This window comes from Strigops habroptila, chromosome 2, assembly GCF_004027225.2.
Source record: "Strigops habroptila isolate Jane chromosome 2, bStrHab1.2.pri, whole genome shotgun sequence".
NCBI lineage: Eukaryota > Metazoa > Chordata > Aves > Psittaciformes > Psittacidae > Strigops > Strigops habroptila.
The window spans coordinates 40,218,706-40,244,363 of NC_044278.2; the positions used below are offsets into that span (position 1 = coordinate 40,218,706).

Sequence of the window (25,658 nt, forward strand, 5' to 3'; positions counted from 1 at the left end):
AAAATTTAAAAGTATTTTAGTTAATTTAACTAGATGTTATCAAGTTCCAAAAACAAACAAGAATCAAGACCCCCTGCAATTCAGTTTCTGAGTCAGAAGTGCATTCGTACTCTAGTAATTTCATTTACTCTTCCATAATGTACGCGTGGGAACCATAAGGACCTTCTACACACGTATCTATTAATTCTGTAACAATTTACTTATTAAAAGTCTCCTTTCTGCTCACAAAATCCTTTTAAAATCCCAAGAGTAGATTCATCATTTTTCTATTCATTCAGTATAGTATTTTTAATCAAGTTAATGCAAGTTTTCTGTCCTTTGATACTATGAAGCACTCAGTTTAATAAGGAAACTTGGTCAGCTGGCATGTTTTTCTACATGCAAAAATGGAAAGAAAATTTTCATGTTATGAAAGTCTTTTATATTGTTTGGGCTTTTATCATTACTAAATTAAGTAATTTATTTTCAGAATTGCTGTAAGAAAAAAAAAGAAATAACACTGACAACTAAAAGAAATCATGTTTCTTATAGAACTATTAAGTAATAACAGGACCCTGAACTTGTATTTAGAGATAATATATTCTTTCTATTTACAGAAACTACAGATGGTCAGTGCCTTATGCTTTCTGACCATCTCATAGCAGACATATATACCTGTGTATCTTTCTGAGTGGAGTTGGTAAACCATTATTCCCACAGCTTTATGTCCATATCAAATTTACTATGACAGATCACAAAGATTGTCATGAACTACATAAGACAACAAGACACCTAGAGGAGAACGGTACAGAATTTAGCTTTTGAAAATATGAGATGTAACTGACAACTAGCATATATATATATATCTAGAGTATTAGAATAAGGCATTACAGAGCCCATGCAAAAGTATTTTGTGCTTGACTTTTCAGAAGCCAGAATAGCTCTGTCAAATATTTCTGGCCTTCAATTTTTTGAGCCTGTCTTTGTCAAAACCGTAGTTGCACAGGACTATTTCTTGTAAAGTGTACAGCTTTTCATTTTTGCACAAGAGTAGGTAAAAGAAATGCTTTTCCTGTTATGATCACATAATTTCCAGTAAATGTCACATTATCCACATTTTGCAAGTGTCTTTTCTTCCTTAATCTGTGTTCCTGCCCTCCCTTTTATCCTAAGTAACTGTCATTCCTCAAATGTGACCAAAAAAGTCTAGGGATTGCTAGCTATGTAACAAAGACAAATAGTTCACCTAGCCTTATTTTTCTTTTTCCTGCAGGTGTCGGAGTAGCTCCTCAGAAAACTGAAATTACTCATAAAAATCTAGATTAAAAAAAAGGAGAAAAAAGCATATGCAACCCACACAAAAGAATAAGCCTATTTCTATTTAAATTAGCGTATCACAATGCATTTTTTGTCCTTTGCCAAGTTATTAATGAATGACTTTTTGAATTCTGAATGCTAGCTCAAAAAATTCTGAAAAACTAATGGAATTGTTTTGAAGGAATAAACATCTGAAAATACCACAACAGGATTTCAGCAACACTCTGCCACTGCATGGAGGGGTGAGTGCTCAGCCAGAGGCTGTGGCTCCTCCGTTTCTCGGATGAGGGTGGGTAGGTGCTCCCTTTGGCACCACAGAAACTGTGGTCCCTGTGGCCTCGTTCTGCAGCAGGCTACTTTTATGCTGCCGTCCTACCAAGCATTGGCTTGTCCACTGTGCCTGTCTGAGTTTTGCACAGGGGAGGATGCACAGACGAGTGGTTTGCAGGAGGGCAGGAACAACTGCAGCAGTGTTTATGGCGAGGCAGGGTGGTCCCCTTAGAGGTCCCTGCTGCTGGTGCTGCTGAGGCACATCTTGGAATCATGGAATCACAGAATGGTTTAGGTTGGAAGGGACCTTAGAGATCATCTTGTTTCAACCCCCCTGCCATGGGCAGCAACACCTTCCACTAGACCAGATTGCTCAAATCCTCATCCAACCTGGCCTTGAACACTTCCAGGGATGGGGCAGCCACAGCTTCTGTGGGCAAGCTGTGCCAGCTCCTCACTGCCCTCATAGTGAAGAATATTCTCCTAATGTCTAATCTAAACTTTTCCTCTGTCAGTTTAAAGCCATTCCCCCTTGTCTTGTCACTAAATGCCCTTGTAAGAAGTCCCTCTACAGATTTCTTGTAGGGTCCCTTTAGATACTGGAAGCAATGCCAAGACCCAAAGTGCATTGCTGGTCTGTGCTTTCAAAAGGCAAACTTGGAAAAGTGAGAAAGGCCTGTTTTGGTCATTGAAATCACAAACTGTGCCAGATTGAGGAGGGGTGGTATGTTACGACAAGTTCAGCATGGGATGCTATAAGGCAGCTGGGTTTTCGGCTGTAACACCAGGCACAAAGCTGCAGAGGAAGCAGGAGCTGTTCACATCAAGTAACACTTCTTGTGCTGTGCTGGGTGGGAGAAGGTTTCCTGGAAGAGCTATGTGACAACAAAACAATAATAACCACATCTCTCCTCAGGTTCTTTACCCACATGGGCATTAATGCTAGTTGATAGTGACATGAAAAATGCCCTGTTAGAAGATACATGTAAGCAGTGAACGGAAGTAGTAGTTTAAAATAAATTTACCATCTCTACACTGAAACATCATAACCCACCTACTTACTAATAAAACGTTTATTCTCTTTACTGCAGCTCTCAAATCAAAATATTTGTTTCCAGAGGGGACTCAATTTTCTTTATGTTTAGTTTGAATTGTATTCAGAATAGTGAAATATAAAAGGAAAGCTTTCAGTTGTCTTGTAACCATAATCACTTTCAAAGAAAGTGCACAATAGAAAAGGGTACACTCTGTGTTACATGTGAAGCACAGTTTATTCCAGCTGCCAAAATGAATCAAAACAGTAATATTTTAATAAAAAAAACCTATCCTTTTTTTGCACAACGCAGCTAGCTTAAAGAAATGCATGCTGTGATTCCTAGCTAAGAAAACTTAAATACTATGAAAAAAAATAATAGTAATGTTGTTCTAGACCTTACAGCTTAGACAAAACAAGGTAGAAGCAATATATTTTATTAGACCAGCTGGTATATTAAGCCCCTGAGATCCGAAGACAGCCTTGTACACCCAAAAGCTTGCTTATTTTTTTCCAGCTGTATATCTCAGTCTGAAAAACAAATACTATTTCTACTACAGATTTGTTCTTGTCTGCTTCAAAAAGCTGTCATTAATTTTTGGACTTGTTTTATAACAAGTTTTATAACAATAATATTATGAAGAGCAAGCTTACAATTTCCAAAGATTATAAATATATCAACTGTGGAATCTTAAAGTAGGATTCATACAATTTAGATGATCTAAATTCATACAATTTAGATAAATCTATATATTAATATAGATTAATATATATAAATCTACATTTGCTTTTGTCACTTAAAGCTCCTTTGATAGTCAAGAGAAGGAAGTGGGACTTTGTATAACACAACTTGTCTGATGTTTCACACATTGGTATTGAAAGGAGACAATTCATGCCATAGAATTGCTAGAACAGTAACAAGCTCATATGTAAATGGGTGTAAGTATTAAAATTAGGTGAGAAGGAATCTTACCTCTAGAGAAAAAGAAAACCCAAACCAACAGAAAACAGATCATACACTTGCCATAAATAAACCTCCCACGACTTGAGTAGAATTATGCTGTTGGACTGGTGACTCCATAAAGGGCATATTAAGTACTGGGAATGTTTCTTGTCATATTTTGTGTCTGGAGAAATATCATAATCTTATTTAACACGGGAAGGATGCAGTGGGAAAGACAGAATGATTTAGGAATAGAACTCACTCTAGTTCCTCCCTCTCCACTTTGTTTAAAGAATACAGAGGAAATCCACTGATTTATATCACTCCTCAATCTTGTTTCTATGAAGTTATATCTCATATGTTTAAATTAACGCAGATCTGGATGTGGATATAATACTCAAAAGTAAAAGGAAATACCTTAAAGAAATGAAAAATGTCTTTGCTAGTTCCAATTTCTTTCTCATATTCAAACAATTATCTTGTGTTATCAACTTCCCACAGAAAAAAAAAATAAGTTGGTGAAATTGTCTTCCTATATTAAGCTCTCACACAGATAAGTAAAACATCAGAAGTTAAATTATGATATAGTTTAGATTTATTCATTCCTATTCATTTTCACATATCTTTAAACTTTCTAGATAAAGTACCCTAGAATCAAAAATTTGTCCTCTTGACTGCTTTATTTAAGCTCTGTACTTTTCCCAGTAAGCCAGAAGGTGTTTTAGCCATATTGATTCCAGTAAGAACAGGATCAAACTATTCACCAAGTGAGTAAATTAGGAAGAACTATAGTTTGAGCCAGATCCAAAATTAAAACCTGTATTTTAGAATCATGAAGAAATAGATGGGCAGGTTTTCCACATTTATCATGGTAAAAGAGATTTCATCTACTATTCATTCTGTTTTAGATGGTCATTATGCAGCTATCATGTCTTTTCTCCTGCTACTAAAACATGACGAAGGTATTCTAAATTTCTTTTTTAGAAGTGATTAATTGAAAGAAATTGCATGAGAGAATAACCAATAAAACATCAGGCTGATTTGCAGAGTTGGATTTTTTTAAAATCTGATTTCACTTTTTTAAATGACCTTGAATTTTTGTCTTTCTTAACAAGTCAAAATATGAAATATTGGCTCCTCTTTCAAATTAGTGGTCAAACTGCCACTGATCTCAAAGAAATCAAGATTTCACTCTTGATTTACACTTGTAAAAAAATTTCAAATTAAACTTCTTTCTTAAATTTTATGTGCACTGTTTTTCTATTATTTATATACTACGATATTTTAGATGGCTAATTAATACTGTGAGGCAACAACATGAACAAAAGATTGATTGCTTTTCTGGGGGGTGGTGGAGAGAACATTTTCTGAGGTCATCTCGAGATATGAGTACTCTTTAATAAGTTTACTTTTGATATATTGGAATACATCTCAGATACTTTGTACATGTTTTTGAGGTTACTATGCTCTTAATGCTGTATCCAAGCAGGTAATGCTGCAGTAGAAATGAGGTGTCTTTCTTCTTCTTTAAACAGTTTTTCTGCCTTTTTAGTAACAATTGCAATGATTTCAGATACATGTATTATCTGGAATTTCTTGCGAACTACCAATATCATTTCAGTAGGTCTGAGTTAAGAATTTGACTAAGCCAATTAAGACATTGAAAGCAATGGAAAATTGCCCTCCATTTTAAAGATAAATATTCAGTTACTGTAATTGTGTACAGATTGTTTTTAAGGATGTATATGGATTGTTTTTAAGGATGGAGGCACCGCAATATCCATATGCCATTGTACTTGTACATTTTATAATCTAATTTATTAAAATACCATCCTAGAAGGCTCTACTGTACACATAAATTATCTAAAGTGTTCAAAGAAAAGCAAGGGAAATGATAAATGCTCAGTTTGGACAATATTGTTGGATCTAGCATACTCTAGGGGAAGGTAAAAGTAAAATGAAGTCTTCTGATTCCACAGCAATAATGTGAAACATTAACATTGAGTGTGATTTATCTACATTTTAAAAGGTTGCTTAACAAGCATTTTGGGTGTCTTAAGAACAGATTTATTTAAATTTTGTAACATCTTATTGAACTAGAGCGTTTTAAGTCTTTTATGTCTTTAGTAGTCACTAACACAGTTTTGTGATAAACATTTTTGTCTACAATTTCTTTCTCTCTGTAGAATGCAGCTTATCGTAACAACTTCACCACACTAAACTGAAACAATGGGAAGCAGCACCACGGTAACAACATCCACTCAAAATGTTTATATTTTAATATTCTCATATGACTCATGAAGAAAGGAAAAATGACTCACAAATAAACTTCCATCACGCTAGGAGATGGCATTTCCCTAATTTTTCTCAACTGATGTAAAAATCAAATTTGTTTGGAGCTTAGGTTTTTTTTAAATCTTCGTTTTTAACCTTACACACAAAGCCACAACTGGAAATTTGCAGCAAAAAAGTCTAATAAAAGCTTAAAAAGTCATCAGGTTTCTAATAACACTATGGATAGAAACAAGCAAAAATGTCATAATTTTAACAGCAGTATACACAGCAACACACTGCACTTGTCATATAATAGCTAATTTAAGTGGAATTATTTGTTTTCATCAGGGAATAAGATTTCTTCTTCTGATTACCACATGTTAAAACATCCCCTTAACCTTTACCACACCATATTGTCAACAGGGAGTACAGCACTCCAACAGAAGCTATGACTGTACGATCAATTACATTGTTTTACAGCATCTGCCCAAGCAACTATCACGAGTCATACTTATGAGATAAGCAGAGGCATCGACAGGTATGACACACAGTGAAAAAGGATAATTAAAGTAAGCTTGAAAATACTGAAATTTAACACACTAAACTCCAAAATTTCTGATATATCTTACAGGTTTATAACTAATGTTCTATTTTTACATTATCTACACAAAAAGAGACTGATCATTTCTCTTCTGAAGATACATTATCAGGTAGAGAGGAAGACCTAGGTTATAGCAAGGTAAGTGAAAAATAAGTTGTACTTTTATAAAAAGCCTTAGTAATAAAAGAAAAGTCAGCAATAGTGGCCATGTCCTGGAGGATTTTATGATAAATAATAGAAAAAGATAGCAACTAAGGAGATAATGTTATAGAAGGTATATTATACATATATTTAGACTTCATCCAGAACGACAAGCATGCAAATGTATAAGGAAGCTCTACTCCTTCTAAAGCCCAAAGCCCATAGTGACTGTTTTGTAAACGCAACTCTGTATACTTGTCTGAATCATAGTCTAGAGGAGCTACTCTTTCTCCAGTGACCACAGATGGGAATAATCTCTAATTATTAAAGTTGGCCTTTGTGAGCACCCCAATTTAGCCTATCACAAAGGTAGAAATGTCAGAAGGGCACCGGCAGTGAGGTTCAAAATAAGAGCTGGGAGTCTGTCTCCCTTTAATTTTTGCATCCATTCTTTTGCTAAGTTGCTGAAGTTGGTTTTCTAATTCATAATTTCAACTTATAACATACAGTACATGACATTATTTGCACTTACTTTGCAGTAAAATACATACAGCTTTGCTCATTGCTGTCTTCATATAAAGCTAGTTTTGAATAATGCACTAAACCCATTTACAATGAATATGTTAAATGAACACAGAGAATGTTTTAATCAAATCTCTACATAACATTTTGATTATCATTACTCAAATGCACACAGGAGATTAATTCAGACCCCCATTTTCAGCCATACAAAAATGATTGAATCATAAAAGATCACTCATTTCTAATCCAAAAAAACACCTAACACACTCTTCAGCCATGAATAAAACCTACAGGGTTTTATGCATTATAAAAGTGTTAGGTTGGTATTTTGAACATGCTGCTTTCAATATGAATCTATTGTTTGCTTTATATTTTATTAGTTTTTGGTAAATGGAAATAGAATTTTGATCTGAATATGTTCTATAGTTGAATTAAATTCATGATAAACAAAAGGAATGAGCATCAGCTTTGATAATTATTAGGATCAGCTGAAGCAAGGAGGGGTTGGGTGCATTCAAAATGGTTCATCCCTGTCATTAACTGCAGAAACCAAGCAGAGATTGTTCTCAAGCTCTAAATGGTTGGAAAACAACCCTCTTTGTTCTTCAACACTTTTCTCACTTAGCACCTGCTAAAAATAAAGAGGTACATGCTTATTGCAGTACCTTTCTGCATTCCAATGTATCAAGCGAGAAAAAGACGAAAGAATTAAAGCCAACATTTTGGGGAAAAAAAAATGGGTGCATATTTTGTCTTACAGAGTTTGCATACAGAACACTTAAAGCAGGCTAAAACCTTCAAAATTCCTCCCCCCACCCTTCTCTTTCCCCTTTTATTTTTTTTTTCCACAAAATATTGTGATTGGCTGTGTATATAAGATCCAAACACAGTGAGCTGTGAGGCTAGGTGTATAATTTCATAGAATCATAGAATGATAAGAGTTGGAAAGGACCTTAAGGTCGTCTAGTTCCAACCCCCTGCCATAAGCACGGACACCTCACACTAGACCAGTCTGCTCAAAGCCCCATCTAACCTGGCCTTTTCAGTCTACCATAAAAATATGACCTCAAATCCTATAGCAATTTTCTCCACAGTTACTGGAGTCCTCCTGGACTTGTATATTTTCTCTTTGAATTATTTCACTTCCAGTGATGGAGCATTTACCACTTCTTTGGGCAACCTGTTCCAGTGCCTCACCACCCTCACAGTAAGGAACTTCTTCCTTATACCTAACCTGAACTTCTCCTGTTTAAGTTTAAACCTATTACCATAATTTAATTATAATTACTTCTTCATACTATTTATTTTCACAGTGGACTTTTTCGCACTAAAAATACATAAATATATATAGTCACCTAAGATTTTCCACTATGCTAATGGAGACTAATTTTATGAGAAATCAAAAGTGACAAAACTTATTCAACAAACCCCAACCTTTAAGCAACAATAACAGTCAAGTGCTGTATAACTGCAAAACAGACAAACTATATCCTTTATTTGCCTAAAAAAAATCTAAAGACAAAAAAACCCATCATGGATAACAGATGGAACTGGCACTTTCTAGATTATTGCAGAAATATTTTAAACCAAGCAGGCTAAATTTAAATAATGAAAAGACTTGTATCAATTTACATTAAATTTAGTATTGCTATAGCTTGATTGTAAGTATGCTCAAATCTCCAAATCTAAGATTGAGCTTATTCCAGCAGGAGTCGTTTTCAAGGGGACTTTAATGGGACTATTCAATGAATAAAGACAATAAAGAGTATCTGTGGAATGGCTCTAGGGGTAAGAACCTACTGATTAGCTATGACTCCATCTGTGAGTTGTAAGATCTTTTTACTTTTAACAGAATGGAAAAAATATTTTAATATTTAAAACTAAAAAAGTCATGGAGGAATTGAATAAGTAATGCTCTAACTGTAAGTCTGATGGGTTCTGTTTGCTTTATGATGTTCATCATGGAGAGCTATTTGATATTGCAATGGAGACACACATATTCTTGCTTAGACTCAAGCTGGACTTCATTTGACCTGAATGAAATTCTCCAAAAGCGGAAAGAGTTTGTGCCGCAAATGTCCTGCTACTGCAAGTAGCAAAAGGAATATTATTAAACCTAACATTTAATTAAAAGAAATCACTGCTGGAAAATATTTTTGACCCATGTTGTGCGCTATGAATTAATTAAGACTAAACTGTTAAAATATGATTCTTTCCCAAGTCTGAATGTGCACTTAATTATGTCACAAAGAGCAGGTTTGCCTTAATTAAAGTTCCACATATAAAAGAAAAAAAATTGCTAATCTGACCAATATGAAGGCATAAACGTCTACAAATGGTTTTGTACATTGTAGAATGTTTTAGAACATGTAATTACATAACCACAAACCAAGAACAATCAATGATGCTGTTTACATGAAAATGTACATTAGTTACAAGCCAGAATAATCAGTGCACAGTTTATATTTTGCAAAGTAGATAATTTCTACATCAGATCTCAGAACAATAAGAAAATTGATTCAAGTGACTTAGATGATCATATATTTTCAGTGTAAGATAGAAATCTTTCAAATTATTATTTTTTCCATTAAAATCAAAGCAAAAAAGAAAAATTATCCTAATAAACCCCTGAAAGATACATCCATATTATAAGAAGAAATCATACTCTGGAAAAGAAGTAAAGTATATACTTATCCTTCGTAAGAAATAAGTACTTCACATTTGAACATTTCATGTGTTATTTATGAATATTAGTGCAATGTTGTTGCCATTAACAAGACATTTTTCATAAACCCAAAAACGCGAGCACTAAATATGGTTGTTACTTTAAAGGTGTCCCTAAGGTGGCATTCAGTGCTTATAATTTAAGCTAAGAAAGGGCAATTTGTTTTCTCACTCTTTAAAAGCAGGAAAAATAACTCTTTTCGATGGCTTAGGTATTTTCAACAGCTATACTTAGATGAGATGGATACCAACCATAAAGTGAGTTTGGCCTTTTTAAAAATGTGTGAATTTCCTTACTTTCTTATACTTTTTTTTTTTTTCAATTTTAATTCTAAATCAGAATTTGAGACATTCCATATTTCAGTATGAGAAGTATAGGTATGTAAGGTATAAAGCATTGAGGTTATCAAAACAAACATACACAACATTAACATTGAAAATAATGTGCATATAGAATTACATCCATAGTTTGACAGACCAACAGCAGGGCAGGAACAATGGCAGCTGTGTTTCTGGGGAGTCAGGGTGGCCTCTTCAGAGGTCCCCGCTGCTGGTGCTGCTGAAGCACATCTTGGAATCATGGAATCATAAAATGATTTGGGTTGGAAGGGACCTTAAAGATCACATTGTTTCAACCCCCCTGCCATAGGCAGGGACACCCTCCACTAGACCAGGTTGCTCGAAGGTTGCTGTCCAACCTGGCCTTGAAGTCCTTCTCAGGGCTGCTTTCAATCCAGTCTCTCCCCAGCCTGTAGCTATGCCTGGGATTGCCCCGATCCAGGTGCAGGAACTTGCGCTTGGCCTTGTTGAACGTCACTGGCCCACCTCTCAAGCCTGTTGAATTCCCTCTGGATGGCATCCCTTCCCTCCAGTGTGCCAACCACACTATACAGCATTGTGTTACCATCAAACTTACTAAGTGTGCACTCAACCCCACTGTCAATGTCACCAACAAAGAAATTAAATAGCTCCGGTCCTAATACCAATCCCTGAGGAACACTACTCATCACTGATCTCTGCTTGGACATTGATCCCTTGACCACAACTCTTTACCACCATCCAGCCAATTCCTTATCCATTTAGTGGTCCATCCACTAAACCCATGCCTCTCCAGTTTAGAGACAAGGATGTTGTGTGGGACAGTGTCAAACGTCCTGCACGGATCTGTTTGTTTTGTTTAGCTACATAATCTTACAAAGATGATATGAAGACCTACATACTACCCAAGCAGTTTACTAATTTGAGGTTGTCCTTACATCTGCTGAGGTTTGCAGAGGTGGAAACTGAATAATTCCCTCCGTATGCATTCATTCATTTTTAGCACATCAAAATCAGCCAAGTCTGTTTCTGTCTCTGCCTAGTTAAAAATTAAATACTGAACTCCTACCTACACTACAAGCAATGAATTACATTTTTTAAACTATTACTACAAATAGTAACACGCATCTGGCTCCAATGCTTTTTTCTTTCTCTTTTCAGCCTGAGCCTGTTTGAAATATTGCTGCGCAGTGGAGCACCAACCATAGGGACAGAAGAGGTCACCTGAGGACTGAGGGAATATGTACTCTTTGAATCCATGCACCACGTATTGCAAAAGATAATTGACAACCTCCTTCTGGTGTAAATCAAATTCTTGAAAACTCTGTTTCTGCTTTCTTCATGTAAGAGTCAATCAGAGTACATGGATGTTTACTGTGAGGTTAATCACTAGACAGTAATTGTCTGTCTGTACTGACCAAATAAATCAATTCCCTTTAAAAAGAAAAAAAATATTAAGAGATCCTGGATACTGAGCTTAAATAAATATGCTTTGTTACTTGAATTCTTTCAAAACAACATAAACAATATGATTTCCAGACTAATCTACTAGAAGAAAATTACAAACCATAATTCACTATAATTTCTGTTAATGTAGAAGGCAAATGGGATACATCAAAATAGAAAGCAAAGTTTTCACCATAAAAAGAAACTGGTGCAATTCAGCCTAAAGCACAATATAAGTGCTGTTACTATTTGTTACTATGTAATAAATTTATACATTAGATACTAAAAAGGAGCAAGAAAAGCCCACAAAACTCCTTCTCTAAGAGTTGTTTCTCAGTTTACTAGGTATTTTGAAGGTGCAAGAACTTGTATAAACAAGCATCTTTGTCAACCATAGGGATGTAGCTCACCTCCAGTTTGGCAGGAAAATCCTGTCTTGTTTTCTTTTATGCAATATACTATGGAACTACACTGCATTATATAGATCATGATGTACTCCTGCCTTCCAATGTCATCCTATAATTCTAGAGGCTAGTTTTCTACTTTAGGTATGTGTTCCGCTATATGCTTTACATGTCTGTAAAACAGAAGTTAGAGGTCTGGTAAGGAACTGAAAATTTGGCGGACCAATCTTCATACTGTTCTGCCACTGGGGACATTACTATTACAGTATAATTTTGTTTTCATCTATGATGGATTTTTATACATTGATATGGTAATTTTAAATGCAGATTATATTACATGCACCTTCTTCAATTGCTGCTTGGTAAATTTTAGAGTTTATTTGTGTTACATAATTACTTTGTGGAACTTGATACTTCAAAACATTTTTGAAGCCAAGAATAAATGGATTAATAAAATAATCAGACTAATGGAAAATAAGTTAATTGGTGGCCACATCATATGACGATTGAGATCAGAAAGTTCCTGAACTACAGAATGCTAGGAGAGAATTCCGGAAGAAGAATGTTACCATCTTCAGTCATGCACTGCACAAACACTACCCCTTACATATCTGTCACCCTGTTGCAATGGTCTCACTGGGCTAGAGCTACAGCTGTTGGGTTGGAGCTACAGCTATTCTCATGTCCAAACACAATTAGAGCTACTGCTATCGAGTTACGACTACAATCATTCTTTACCACATGAAGAAGTATGATAGACTTAGTGATTTTAATTTCCATTAGAGGTAGTACTTGCTGAAGTTACCTGTTCTTTGACCACATTTTCCAGTCAAAACAAAGATCTACTCACAAGCTTTTGGAATAGACAAAAACTCAGACTTGTGCAAAATGTTACACAACTGTGAAGTATTCAGGACAGCCTTAATGTATCAACCATTCATGTCTAGTGTCCTGGTTTAAACCATGACATCTAGGCATACAGCAAAGTTTTGTGCAGAAGTGGTTTCTGTAAATATAATGACTCAAATACGCACAACTCGAATCACAATATTCAATGTATTTTTCTAAATATAACAGATAGCAAGAGCCTGTAATTACCTGTAACTGTTAATTCCGTAGTTCTTCTGACAACAAAGAATCCGTATTTTAACTCACAAGTGTAATTTCCAATGTCATCCTCTCTAACTTCCCGAATGACAAGAGTATCCTTTTTAAACACAATACTTGATCTCCACGTCTTTGACTTGCATTCCTGTTTAAAGATAATGTAACACTTCAGTGACTGTTTTTACACTAAAATTGGACCACTGCTGACAATGCTTCCCAAAGGTAAGGCAGCTAGGCAAGAGCCCGGGCTAGTTATGAACTTTGCATTCACTAAATACTTAAAAAGCCAGTTCAGGCAAGTGTTGATTAAAAAGAAAAAAAAAGACTATGGAATTTTATCAGCTGACTTAATATATGCCCTCTGACAAGAAAAAGAAGAGGAGTTGCTTCCTTTGGTGGTTTTCGTTAGACATTACTTTGCTGAGGGACTCCTATTTGATTTACTTATTTTCCATTACAGTTATGTCTGTGTTCCAGGACTATTATATTAGCAGTAGCTACAGGTTACAGGAGAGACTTCTTCTAATCTGTTCTTTAAAAAATTCTAATTAAAAAAATATAAAGAAACAGACGAAGATGAGAATGAGGAGAAATCAGGATGCTATACAGCTCTTTCTAAAAAATCTTAAAATCAAATCCCTCTGTACTCTAAGTAAAATGTAAGTTTTGCTTATACAAAAAATTCTTAACATTTCAATTATTACTACCAAAATATTATTTTATTTATTTTTATGCTATAGTAGATTATATGTATTTTTGCATGCATGTTTCTTAGTTCTCTAAAATGATTAACTTATTTTCACCTAATTAACTTAGGAACTACTTAAAATAACTTTGAATATTTTTAGTGTTTCTAGGTTTTTTAATTTTTTTGTATTGAAAAAAGAAAAATTACAAATATTTATGAGCTATTAGAAAAATGGATTGGTGTTTTTCATAATAAAATTATCTTTTGATTGACTATCACAAAATATTTTATTATCTTAGCATAATCATTGTTTATACAGAAAGGGCTTTTAAAAATATTAAAATACAAGAGGTTGCTTGAGTTCATTCAAACAAATACTGTCAACGACTCTCAAAACCCCAGACTTCTGAGCTCTTATTTAAGAAGCCAGCCATAGTTTTAAATTTGTTAAAACTTCAGGTACGTATATTGTATTACAAAAGCAAAATCCAAGATGAGTATAACCAAACAACTGGTTACATACTGCTTATCCTAGACATGCAGTCAGTTAACTCGGACAAAACCCTTCTAGTTTTTGCTTGCTAGATACCACAGTTTTGTGTACCACATTTATAAGCAATTATGCTATCACATAAATTATCAGCCTTTAAAAAATAATCTGAATGCATATCAGCTCATACTTTGACTTCCTATATACACAGACAAAGTACGCAGACTCTAAATTTCAGATTTACTGAACTGTTTGGGGACTTTAAATTGCGTGCATTACAGTACTGAAGTATTGAGTATCTCCTGCAATGGTAAGAAATCCAGAACACAAGGTGCTGTTCATAAAAGTTCTACTGTGATGCCCAGAAGCAGCACTCTTTGCAAGAACTTGTCCCTTAAGTAATGATCAGGAAATCAGTACACAATATTAAAATAAAGTTACTGATAAAAACAATTAAATTATATTTGCAATAAAAGGCAACATGCAAAGACCAAATTTTTGGAAGTCTTTGCTGAATTTTATGCTGCAAAATTAAGCCATCCATTCAGATAATAGCATGCATAGCTACCCTATTCATATTTTTCCAAATAGATTTTACGTCTGAGTTTTTAGAAGCATACTCTTTAGCCTGTATAGCAAAAGGAAATGCTGTATAAGCAGCTCACATGACTTTACCTTAGCATACCAACCCAGCCCAGGCTGGTCACACTTTTCTGTTTTAGCCCTCTAGTTACGCATAAAGATGCCAATTCTTTGTGACAGTCATAAATAGATATTAAGAAAATATAAACTCTAAAGTTAACCAAAGGAAGGATTTTAATTTTCTCCACTTAATTTCTTCTTTTCTATGATTCTGTCGTCTGTTCTTAACAAATTTTAAAACAATCCAGGCTTCATATCATATTTAGATCATGAAAATCAGAACAACATTGCATAATATCTTGTTGAATATTAAAATCTTTTGCATTCCTTACCTTATACCACAGAATTTCAGGCTCTCTAAATGGAAATAAAAAATCCTCAATTTCAGGGCATGAGATTTCCTTGCTTTTGCTAAGTTCAGCTTTTTCAGAATATTTCATCTTTGAATTGTAGCAGAGTCCAGTGTCATTTTCACCCACTGTCAGCGAAATGGACACCTTCATACAGTAAGTTGAGTTTCTGTAATGCAATAAAAATAGAAATAATAGTATAACGTTAAAAAAAAAAAAATCCAATGTACATGACATTGGGTTCAAGTCATGATTTTCATCCCAAGCAAAACATAGAAAACCAGACACTGCATTTTGTGTTTATTTTATAGCTGTTCATAATAATTTTACTTCTTTCTCAGCCACTAGCTACAATATTTAGAAGGCATTGGTTAGCCTTACTTTATGACTAGAGATTTACTTCTCCCTTTTGTCAACCTGCTTTTAACATTACTGTCCCTACTGTGTGTTTGAGAACAATTTCCCCCAAAGTAAATAAGCAGCAAAAGCTCCATGTATTTGCCAATGAAACTAGACAACCAACTCACTGACAGACAACATTACAAATCTCAGGGTGAACAGATCATGTTGTAGTACCAGAGGCAAATGCCAAATTGGAGTTCAAGTACCACATCAAGAGCCACCTATTCAACACATCTGAGTATGGTTTAAAGTGGAAGTGGTAATCTTTTTGAAGTCTTTAATTAAAATGAGTCTTGCGATCCTTCCCATTATAGAATAAAGGATGTTTTAACCTAATGGACTGCTAACTTATTTACATTAGCCTTCAATCGCCATACTCCTATGCCAAAATGTTTCCTCATTACCTACAGCCTTCATTAGTTTGGACTCTCTTCTGCAACTTGTTACTTCTGCTGCTGCTGATGTTGATATGCCAGGCAGCCAGAGACTGGGGAACATGTCTTCCCACATCTTTAACTGGGCTAAAGACAAAATTACTTGGGTGGTTTTTTGGGTTTTTTTTTTTTTTTTGATTTATTTTAGTTTCCAGGTGGGCAGCAAACGAGTGTGTAAAGTTGAGTACTCCCCAGGAACACACTGTGACAATGTAAGATTTCTCTCCCACTGTTTTGTAAATGCATTTGACCCCTGATCTGCTGAAAGAGGATCCTGCAGAAAGCACTGAGGGAACATTAATTTTCTTATTTCCATTCTCACACTGTGAGCAGATTGCTGATTTACAACAGTCTCATGTTTCTCGGACATGGCAGAATCTCAAAGATGGCTACATTTTCTCACTCTCTTTAAATTTTGTAAAATCTGTTTCCTTTTTCTTTTCAAGAGAGGGGACAGAAATGCTTAAGGACAAAGAATAAGAGGAACATCGTTCGAAGAACTCTAAAGTCCAATTTTCTACAGAAAATGTAAACCTGAAAAGAAAGATATATAAGTAAGTGTCAAATTAGAGAATATTCTTAAAGTTATAAATTCTGGAACAGAATCACCCTTAGCTATCCAGCTAATTTGTGGACTTGTAAGGAAAACAAACACAAAATTAAGCCCTTATAATGAACCTGTAAGTATAATTTATTAGTCCATTCAAGAATCTGACTGTATAAAGCAAATAAAATTGTTTAAGGTTTATGCAAAACAAATTATGGATTTACATTCACTGAATGTGAATGACTCTTGCTGCTTTTAAGCTCTTTAAGAGCCTATCACCATTCTTACCTGTGCATGCAATTTAAAATCATGAGGTATTTTAAACACCACATTGTCATTTCTTTACATTACATTCTTCCCCCATTAAGACTCTATTTGGAATATTTATTTATTATGTGGCTTGAAAACATCATAAAAAGTCACCTAAATCAGTTTTTTCGAATTGGTAAAATAGTTTTTCTGTTCTTGGAAGATCTATCCCTTGGAAATAGGAAGAAGGTCTAAAGAAACCATCAAGCTCTGAAGGTCAAGAGTGCACTAACTAGGTAAGAAGATTCCATTATTGGATGACAGGGAGCAATACATAGAAAGCCAAGACAGAGAAGTACTGGCTATTCAATTGGCACTTTTAAATATTCTCTTTTATTTCTTTCCATGTGTTTGAGCATTATGTTTTGTTCATGTTACTGAATCTTACAATTTAAAAATTTCTAGAAGGAGCTGGGAGGGGGGAAAAAAAAGCCAAACACAAAAACCACTTAACTATAATCCCATTCTCTGAAGAAGCAAGTTAAGCAAAATTGTCATATACGTTTTGGGTTTTGTTGGTTTTTTTTTTCCCCCCACATTCTTCAGTATTCAGTGAAATAGCCAAAAATTCTGATTTATGGTTGGGTCTGCTAAGAGCTCTGTTCTGCAACAGTGGCAATATCAATTGCCAGAGCTAGAATTCCTTCTCAGACACATCCAAGTTTACATCGCAACACCAGATTCTTTACCAGATGCAGCTTAGGCTTCCTGTTCTGTAAGAAGAAATATCTCACAATGTTTAAACCCATTGTTTGAAGAGGATGTTTGTATTTAATGACTCTAAGTTGTGTGTCTGTGATTTGAGTCATACAGATATAAGCCTCCTGCAGACAGAAGCACAAACTGACTGGACTGTAAGGTAATTATGTTCTAAAATTTCAGATATAAGGTACTGAAACAGTGTGGATGGATACTTTGTCAGCCAAGTTCCCTAACAGAATATTCTCTCAAAATCCCGAAGTATCATCAAAGAACCTAAAGCACAGGATGCCCCCTGGTGACACAGATTTTTTTATTGCAATGCCAAATACTAACTGCACTGTCAATCTATCTGACCTATTTTGTACTCTGTGTCAGAAACCAAGGCTGTAGGGGTGATGATACAAAACTAAAAAGAATGATATAAAAGACAGAGCAACACAAACAGTATGAGCAAAGAAAACCAAGATAATGGGCTCACAGAACAAAAAAAGAGAAAGAAAATTAAACAGTTCCCAGGGCGGGAATGAAGAAGAAGAAAGAGGAGGTAAGTGTGCTGATAACAGCTGGAGCATGATGGATACAGTAGATGTGGAGCCCCATAGCTAGCAGAAAAAGTAGCATAAAGCAGAGCTTTCTGGCAAGCATGCATATACTAGGGAGGGTAAAAAACGTTCATGTGTTAGAACTAAGAAAATTTTCCGTATGTCTCTTACTGGAGGCACTGAATCAAGCAAACAAACAAAAAAACCCTCAACCTTATTTAGTGAGTTTAAGGAAATTTTACAACCCAACGGAAACCCAATGTTACATTCATTATTAATGCTACAGGTTTTCTCTGGTTTGGTTTTTTTTTTTTCAGCATTGTCCAAACTGTGGACCTTTATTACCAAACAGCTACACTTCAAAGAAGTACCAGCCTAAAAATTCAAATCTGCAGTAGCTACGTACGTAAAATTCAGGCAATGAGAATCACACAGGTTACAAATACATCGTAGAGTGCTTACTAGAACTCTATGTATTTCCTCTTTCTTGTCTACAAGACTAACTTGCTTATTAGGACTAGGAAAATATTTACCCAGCTGCTACAACTGGAAAACAAAAATGATTTTGTATGGTATGACAGAGACTGTCCCAGTGTTTGACAGGGACTCATGAAGTCATCTTCACCCTAAGTAAAAATAATATAGCAATCATAACAACTAAATATATTGATTCCATTATAGGTCTTTTTTACTTTTGTACCCATTTATTGTCCTTAAAATTTAGGGCCCAGGAAAGTGTATAAATTACTTAAATTCTCCATGACTTCTATATCCCAGGAGTACTTGGTCTAATGCCCAGCTTCCCACAGTTCCCTTGGATCAATGGTTCACCTTTTCTTATCTGATACTATTTAACATCTTGATTGTACAGCAGCCATATGAAACCACATAGAATACTGACCTACAAGAGTCTGCTTAAGTAAGGATAGAAGACTTCTGCTTCTTACACTTTTCTCTGCTTGGAATGACATCCACCTCACCAGTTCATCGGTATGTCTCATTCAGAGAAATGCGTGATATATGAAATATATGTATGTTTTTTTCATTTGGCTTTGCCTTGAATTTTTGTGTTGCATGTGAGCCCACTGAGCATATATAATCAGGAACATTCATACTTCACTTTTTGCCAGGCTGCTGAGTTTTTCATGCCACTGGAAAATACAGAATCCCACAATACTGGATGCATCATCACAAAGAAGGAAATTATTCCAGTATTTCTGAATTCTACCATGTCAAGTATCTCCAAGATATTAACCCTTCTTAATATAAGATGTTGCAAACACATTTTTATACACTTACATATGCTTAAGCAAGCTTTAAAATGACTCTTGAAAATAAAAACTGGTCAGCATTGATGTCTGCAGTAGTGTGAACACCATTTTAAAACTAATACCTTCATAGGCCTGCCACCATGCAAAAAACTGTTTCTATTTTCATGATAGTAAGCAAACTACCAAAAGCAAACAAAAAATACACATGGGCATAGATGAGAAATTCATAGGCAGTAACATCAAAAAGCTTGGTGTTTTTTATGTAATATATTACTCCAGGCTTTTTTTCTAATACTACTGTACGTAGTCCAATGTGGTATCAGTTAATTCAATGCAAAAGTGCCAATACAGCCGCACAACATGAAAATACAACAAATTATTACATTAGGGAAGAAAAAAAAGACACATGTATTTTAATTCCTACTGTTACATTCAGTTTTGTGCATAATAGTGTTATATTGTATAGCACATAAAAAAAGACCATAACAATTCAAATTCTATATAAAAACAAGCTAAAGGAAAGATGGAGGTGACAAAATTACTAGAAATTTCATAGTCAGCATAATATTCAATGTTTAATATCTGTTAATACATTAGAGATGCAACCAAGTTGCTAACTTTTGTGTCTAGGAATGGAAGAAAGACCAGTCAATCTGAACGAAATCTATTTCATTTTTGATGCAGATAGATAATGAAGACAATCATCACAGAATACTAGTAATTGCTAATAACATATTACTAATAGGTTTTTTTCCCATTCAGTACCACTGACTAGTGATACCTCTTCCACGTTTCCAAACGTAGTTATACTTAAATAACAGATCCATTTCAGCTGAATTCAGTTACATTCATTACATATTATTAATACCTTTTCCATTCATATACAATTTCTTCCTAACTCTAATTCTGTCTTACTTGGTAGATTTGTGTAGGACTATAAAATTTAAGAGCCTAAAGCATCAATACTGGCCATCTACTGATTTACAGATTTGTGTTGTAGCAGTCAAGAGCCTGTAGGACAGGCAGAGTCAGAAACTAAGGATCTTAACATTAAATTGTATTTATTTTCTTCCCCCCATGATGTCTAACATCAGATTTTGTCTATTCTTAGTCAGTCTATTTGCTGTGATGCGGTTGCTTTGGAAAAGTGGCACTGAGTAGCCCGTATTGGCTAAACTGTGCTTTAACACACTTATCACATGATACTTCTGGGAAGGTTGCTTGATTGTTTCCTTTTATTTTTTTTTTTTCCCTGCATAGGGTAATAAGAGTTGACAAGCTAGTCAGTTAATTGTTCCCTAATCTATCCAGCCACAAATGTTCATAAGTAAAAAATAAGCTAAAACTGTTTCCTACATATAAGTGAAGTTTTTCATTTACTTATTTTAGAAAATAGATTTTCAAGCACTGAAAAAAAAAAAAAAAAGAAAAAAAGAGATCTAAATCATACAAAAACAGGAAGCAAGAAGCTATTTGGGGATTTTTGTTTAAGACAACAAATCCATTTAAATCAAATATAACTTTAATTAAATTAGCAAGTAACTTATCAGAACAGGAGGAGGAGGAAAAGGAGACATAAGGGGGAAACAGAGAAGAGAACATATGCAGAGCAAGAGTAGTTTCTCTAAACTTTAGCACTTGCAATATTGACATCTACATTTAACGGACTTGCTTAGAGAACTAGGCACTTAAAGGATAATTTCTTCATACTATAGATCTCTAAAATGGGCCAGATGGGCTACTCTCATGGAACTCTGCTTTTTTCCTGCACTGAGTAAAACCTGGTAATTGTCAGCCTCACCAGAGAGAATATGGCAGTGGATTTATAGAATTCAGTACTTCCCAGGCAGCATCCCTCATCATCCCTATTCTTGACAGAAGGAAGGAAACTGGGACTCTGTCTGTTACCTGTCCACTCTGGTGCTTTGCCATGCCTATCCTTAACCAGTGGGATAATTCAGACGAACATAGCATGTATATTTGTCTCAGCATATATGGAAGACACACTGTCCAGAAAGAAGTGCTCTTTGGAAAGTCCTCACCACTACCCCTGTTTTATTTCATTGTAAAGTGCAGCCAAATTGCTTTCTGTGTGAAGAAGCAGTTCCTCTCATCAACAGTGTTAAGGATAAGATTACCTTCATCTAGTAAACAAATGCAGCATTCAAAGGAGGGATGAACAGGGCAAACAGATCTTTGCTGATCCTTGCTTTTATCATTAGGCACAACACTTTTCTGCAGTTCTAAATAAGGTGTGATGGAACCACAATACAATATTAACTGCAAATGCAGCCAGACCCATTTAACAGTGTTTTTCATTTAAGACAGCAATCTTGAGTCTTTGCATTCTTCTGCATACCCTTTACTTCTCCTCCATTTTCAAAGGATGTAATACTTGTAGTACATAGCCTGTCATGACACTGTATTTTTGCAGGGTATATTAAACACAATGACAAATCAGGAAGATAACTGGGAGCAGAGCAGACATGTTCTTTCAGTGTACATCATGACAGCAAATTAACTTTTTAACCTTTCAGTAGAATTGCTAGAAAAATTGCAAGGTTAGCATTAATAGAGATCAGTTGTTTGTACTGAGTTATGTTATATATAATAATAATGTTATTTACCATGGTAAACAAACTGGAGAACAAACAGGAAGCAAAAAAATATCTTTTATGTTTCCCCTCACCATACAAGCTGAGTTGGGAAAGCAACTTTATTTCCAACTACTCTTAAACTGGACATTAAAAAGAAAGTCTGAGAAAAGTCTTTTCTTCACAGTATTTCAAATTTTAATAAATAAAAACTTGTCCAGTGATGTCAATATCCACTTTCTATAAATGGTCCATCCCATTTCAGGGGAAAACTTTTGTTGACTTCATTAATAAGTATTTTCATGGTTTTATAGACACAATTCAGTCCTTTTTCAGTCCAAGTAACTTCTGTTATTCGGATGCCTGAAAGCTGGAGAGAAAAGCATTCATTCAAGGGAAAAACAAAAACATGTTATTGAGAAGCTACTTGCACTCTTGGCCAGTGGCTCCAATGGCTCTTTGTGAGCTTTAAAACTTTTGCACAAAAAATTATAAAGCCTTTAGACAGCAGTGGGGTTGCTTAAGGACATGGCTGAGGCCTTGGGCCACGTGGTGAGGGAGGAAGGCCAGCAGGTACTGCAGCCAGAACTGCTGCCTCGCAGTGAGGTCCCCTTAGTGGCAGGGTCTGATGCCCTCAGCAGCCTGTGGCTTCTGGACCATTTATTCAAGTTAGCAGTTTTCAATTTTTTTATGAAAAGTTCCTGTTTGTTGGTTTAGGGTTTTTTAACCCCAAGTGTGGGATGGCTGGCTCCCACGCTCCCTGACCCTGGTAGCTGAAATCACAGATTGTCTTTTCCACAGAGCTTCCAGAGCCAACAGAGCTGCAAGTGCTAGGGCAGTGCTGCAGGAGAGGGGGAGGAGAGAAGAAAAGTGGAGGGAGAAGGACAGAAGTTGGCTGGAATCTTTCTCTCTGTCTCAGAAATTATCTCCTGCTTCCACACCCCCAGGGGCCAACCCAGTTTGAAAACTGCATTTGACCTCAACTAAATTACATAAGCACTGATTTCTTCCCTCAAGGGTCACCTAATTATGTGCATGACACTACGAAATAACCCACTGCACATGAGCCCCCAGGACTATTTGAATATCAGTGCTTTGCAAGATACTTGTTTTAATATGTTTGAATTAGTCACACCAGAAAATATTGTTTGGATTTAGTGCCTACTTCCATCCTTGGAAGCCAAACCTTTCACATTTTATCTTCTTCTGCCACAAGTGGTATATGCTGCCATCCAAAGTTTCCCCTTCTCTTCTCCCACCCTGTCAAAAGATAATGTACAGTCTAACTGCGCTAGAATAACACTTTCCTTGTGTCAGAGAGAGCTACTGATTGATGTGAAAGGCCTTTTATTGATGCTTTGGACAATAAAAATGAAATACAAATTAACCTTTAGAAAGGGAATTCAATTTTCTCATCCTTATACCTTAAAGCTTCTTTTGTGAGTAAGCTAGAAAAAAAAGATATGTGTAAAATTTTGTTATCGACTTTTCTGTATGATCTCTGTCTTTTTTAATGTCTAAGTGAAACTTATCCCCCTGTGAGAGCTGTAATCAATCTGACATTGATTTCCACATTTTAATAAAACCTTACTTTCTTAGTACAAAATACTCAGACAAAATTATGACAATCTTAATTAAAAACTTGTATGGGCAATTACATGAAAGGCAAAATTGCATGATGTTTACTGATTTCCCCATAAAATATTTTCTTTAAAATTAAAGATTCCTTTCAGATAAATTAAAAGGAGGAAAAAAAAAAAAAATCATACTTTTACCTCACTGGAATGTCTAAATACTCCTATAGCCTACAGTATAGGAATATGTATCTAAATACACTTTATTTGAAGTTAAAACTTTCTTTCAGATAAGTTTAAAAGAAAACTCCCATATTCTTACAACATATATTCTTATATTCTATGTGTCTATACATAAATACGTATAAATCAATTATATGGGTATCTTAGGGATTCCATTAATTGTAAAACTAATCAGAGAGAGTATGTGATTAAAGAAAATGGTAATTTAAAAATTTTTTAAAGCATATTAATACTATACCTATTATACTCACTGCAAATAAAGCCCAATTTTTAAAACTACTTTATATTAAAATATTTAGTATGTGAACTATTTCAGGGTATAGCACTTAAATATGATTGCAGGTAAAAATGTTACAGGTGGCTAAAAAGGATGGGAATCAATCAAAAAATCACTGTACTGCACAAAGTATATAAGGTAAGTACAATATGGATTATCGCTAGTCTGAATTTAATAGTACATTAATATTTTAGTGCTACTTACAAATTTAGTGCTAAATTAAGTACTCATTTCTGTGCGGCTGTCCAGGATTGTTAGCAAAGAAATTTTGGGTCAGTGAGTCATAAAGCACTAAAATGGAGACATGTCAGAATGATACTAAATGTTTTCTCTGCAGCAGATCTATGTATATTGCCAAAGGAGATGAAAGTATGAAGAGCTTGTGAATATACCCTTATAGCTGAAAATCCCTTTAGCTTTCTACAAACTGCAGCAGGGAGATAATACCTTTGCATGAAATGCCTCTAGGTAGACTGTTGCTTCATAGTTCAGAAGATGATGGCACTTGCTTTTTCTTGGGAACCAATGATCATGAAGAAGGATAAATTTTATACCTTACTTAGCACCATATGCCAGAATAGCAGAAATGCAGTACAATGGCTTATTTGGAAAATGACAAGTTAATAGAGTTTTATTATTACTCCTATTTCTTTCTTTTATATAATCACAGAATCACAAAATGACTAAGGTTGGAAGGTCATCTGGACTGATCGCCCTGCTCAAGCAGGGCCACCTAGAGCTGCTTGTTCAGGAACATGTCCCGATAGCTTTTGAATATTGCCAAGGATGGAGACTTCTCAACCTCCCTATGAATCCTGCACCAGGGCTAAGTCACCCTCACAGCGAAAAGTGTTTCCTGATGTTCAGACAGAACCAACTGTGTTTCAGTTTGTGGCCATTGCCTGTGGTCCTTTCACCAGGCAACACTGAAAAGAGCCTGGCTTCATCCAGTTTGCACACTCCCTCCATGTATTTATATGTATTAGTAAGTTCATAGGCAAGATGGTCCAGATCCTTAATCAGCTTTGTGTGTCTTCATTGGACTCCTTCCAGGGTGTCCATGTCTCTCTTGTACTGGGGAGCCCAGAACTGGACACTTATTCCAGGTGTGGCCTCATGAGTGCTGAGTAGGGCAGAAGACTTGCCTCCCTCAGCCTGCTGCCAATAGCTTTTCTAATACAGCCCAGGTTATCATTAGCCTTCCTTGCTGCAAGGGCACAGTACTGTCTCATGTTTAACTCTGTTTCCACCAGGACCCTCAGATCCTCTTCTGCAAAGCTACATATATTGTTATTCATAGAACATCTGTTTTCTAGGGGTTTTTTTACTGGCAGGGAGTGGAGGGGAACTGTTAAAGGAAAACACTTTTTCCAAGGATTTATAGAAAATGGACAGAAAAAAAATAATAGTTGGTATCAGAATGAATGAGAGAAAAATGCCCTTAAAATGATGTCTACCAGCAGAGCGTGCCCAAGCAGCTGTGCCTACATGGGGTTCTGAGTTCAGGAACAACT

At 35.3% G+C, this 25,658-nt stretch overlaps 1 protein-coding gene across 1 annotated transcript in view; it reads right to left on the reverse strand.

The window, feature by feature from the left end:
* The window catches only part of IL1RAPL1 (interleukin 1 receptor accessory protein like 1), a 729,930-nt gene that overhangs the window by 262,177 nt on the left and 442,095 nt on the right, over positions 1-25,658 (reverse strand). The window contains exons 4-5 of the mRNA XM_030476890.1: positions 15,232-15,418; positions 13,071-13,224 (exon numbers count right to left, since the gene is read on the reverse strand). Coding sequence (XP_030332750.1) covers positions 13,071-13,224; positions 15,232-15,418 — 341 coding nt within the window. The remainder of the gene's footprint in view (positions 1-13,070; positions 13,225-15,231; positions 15,419-25,658) is intronic.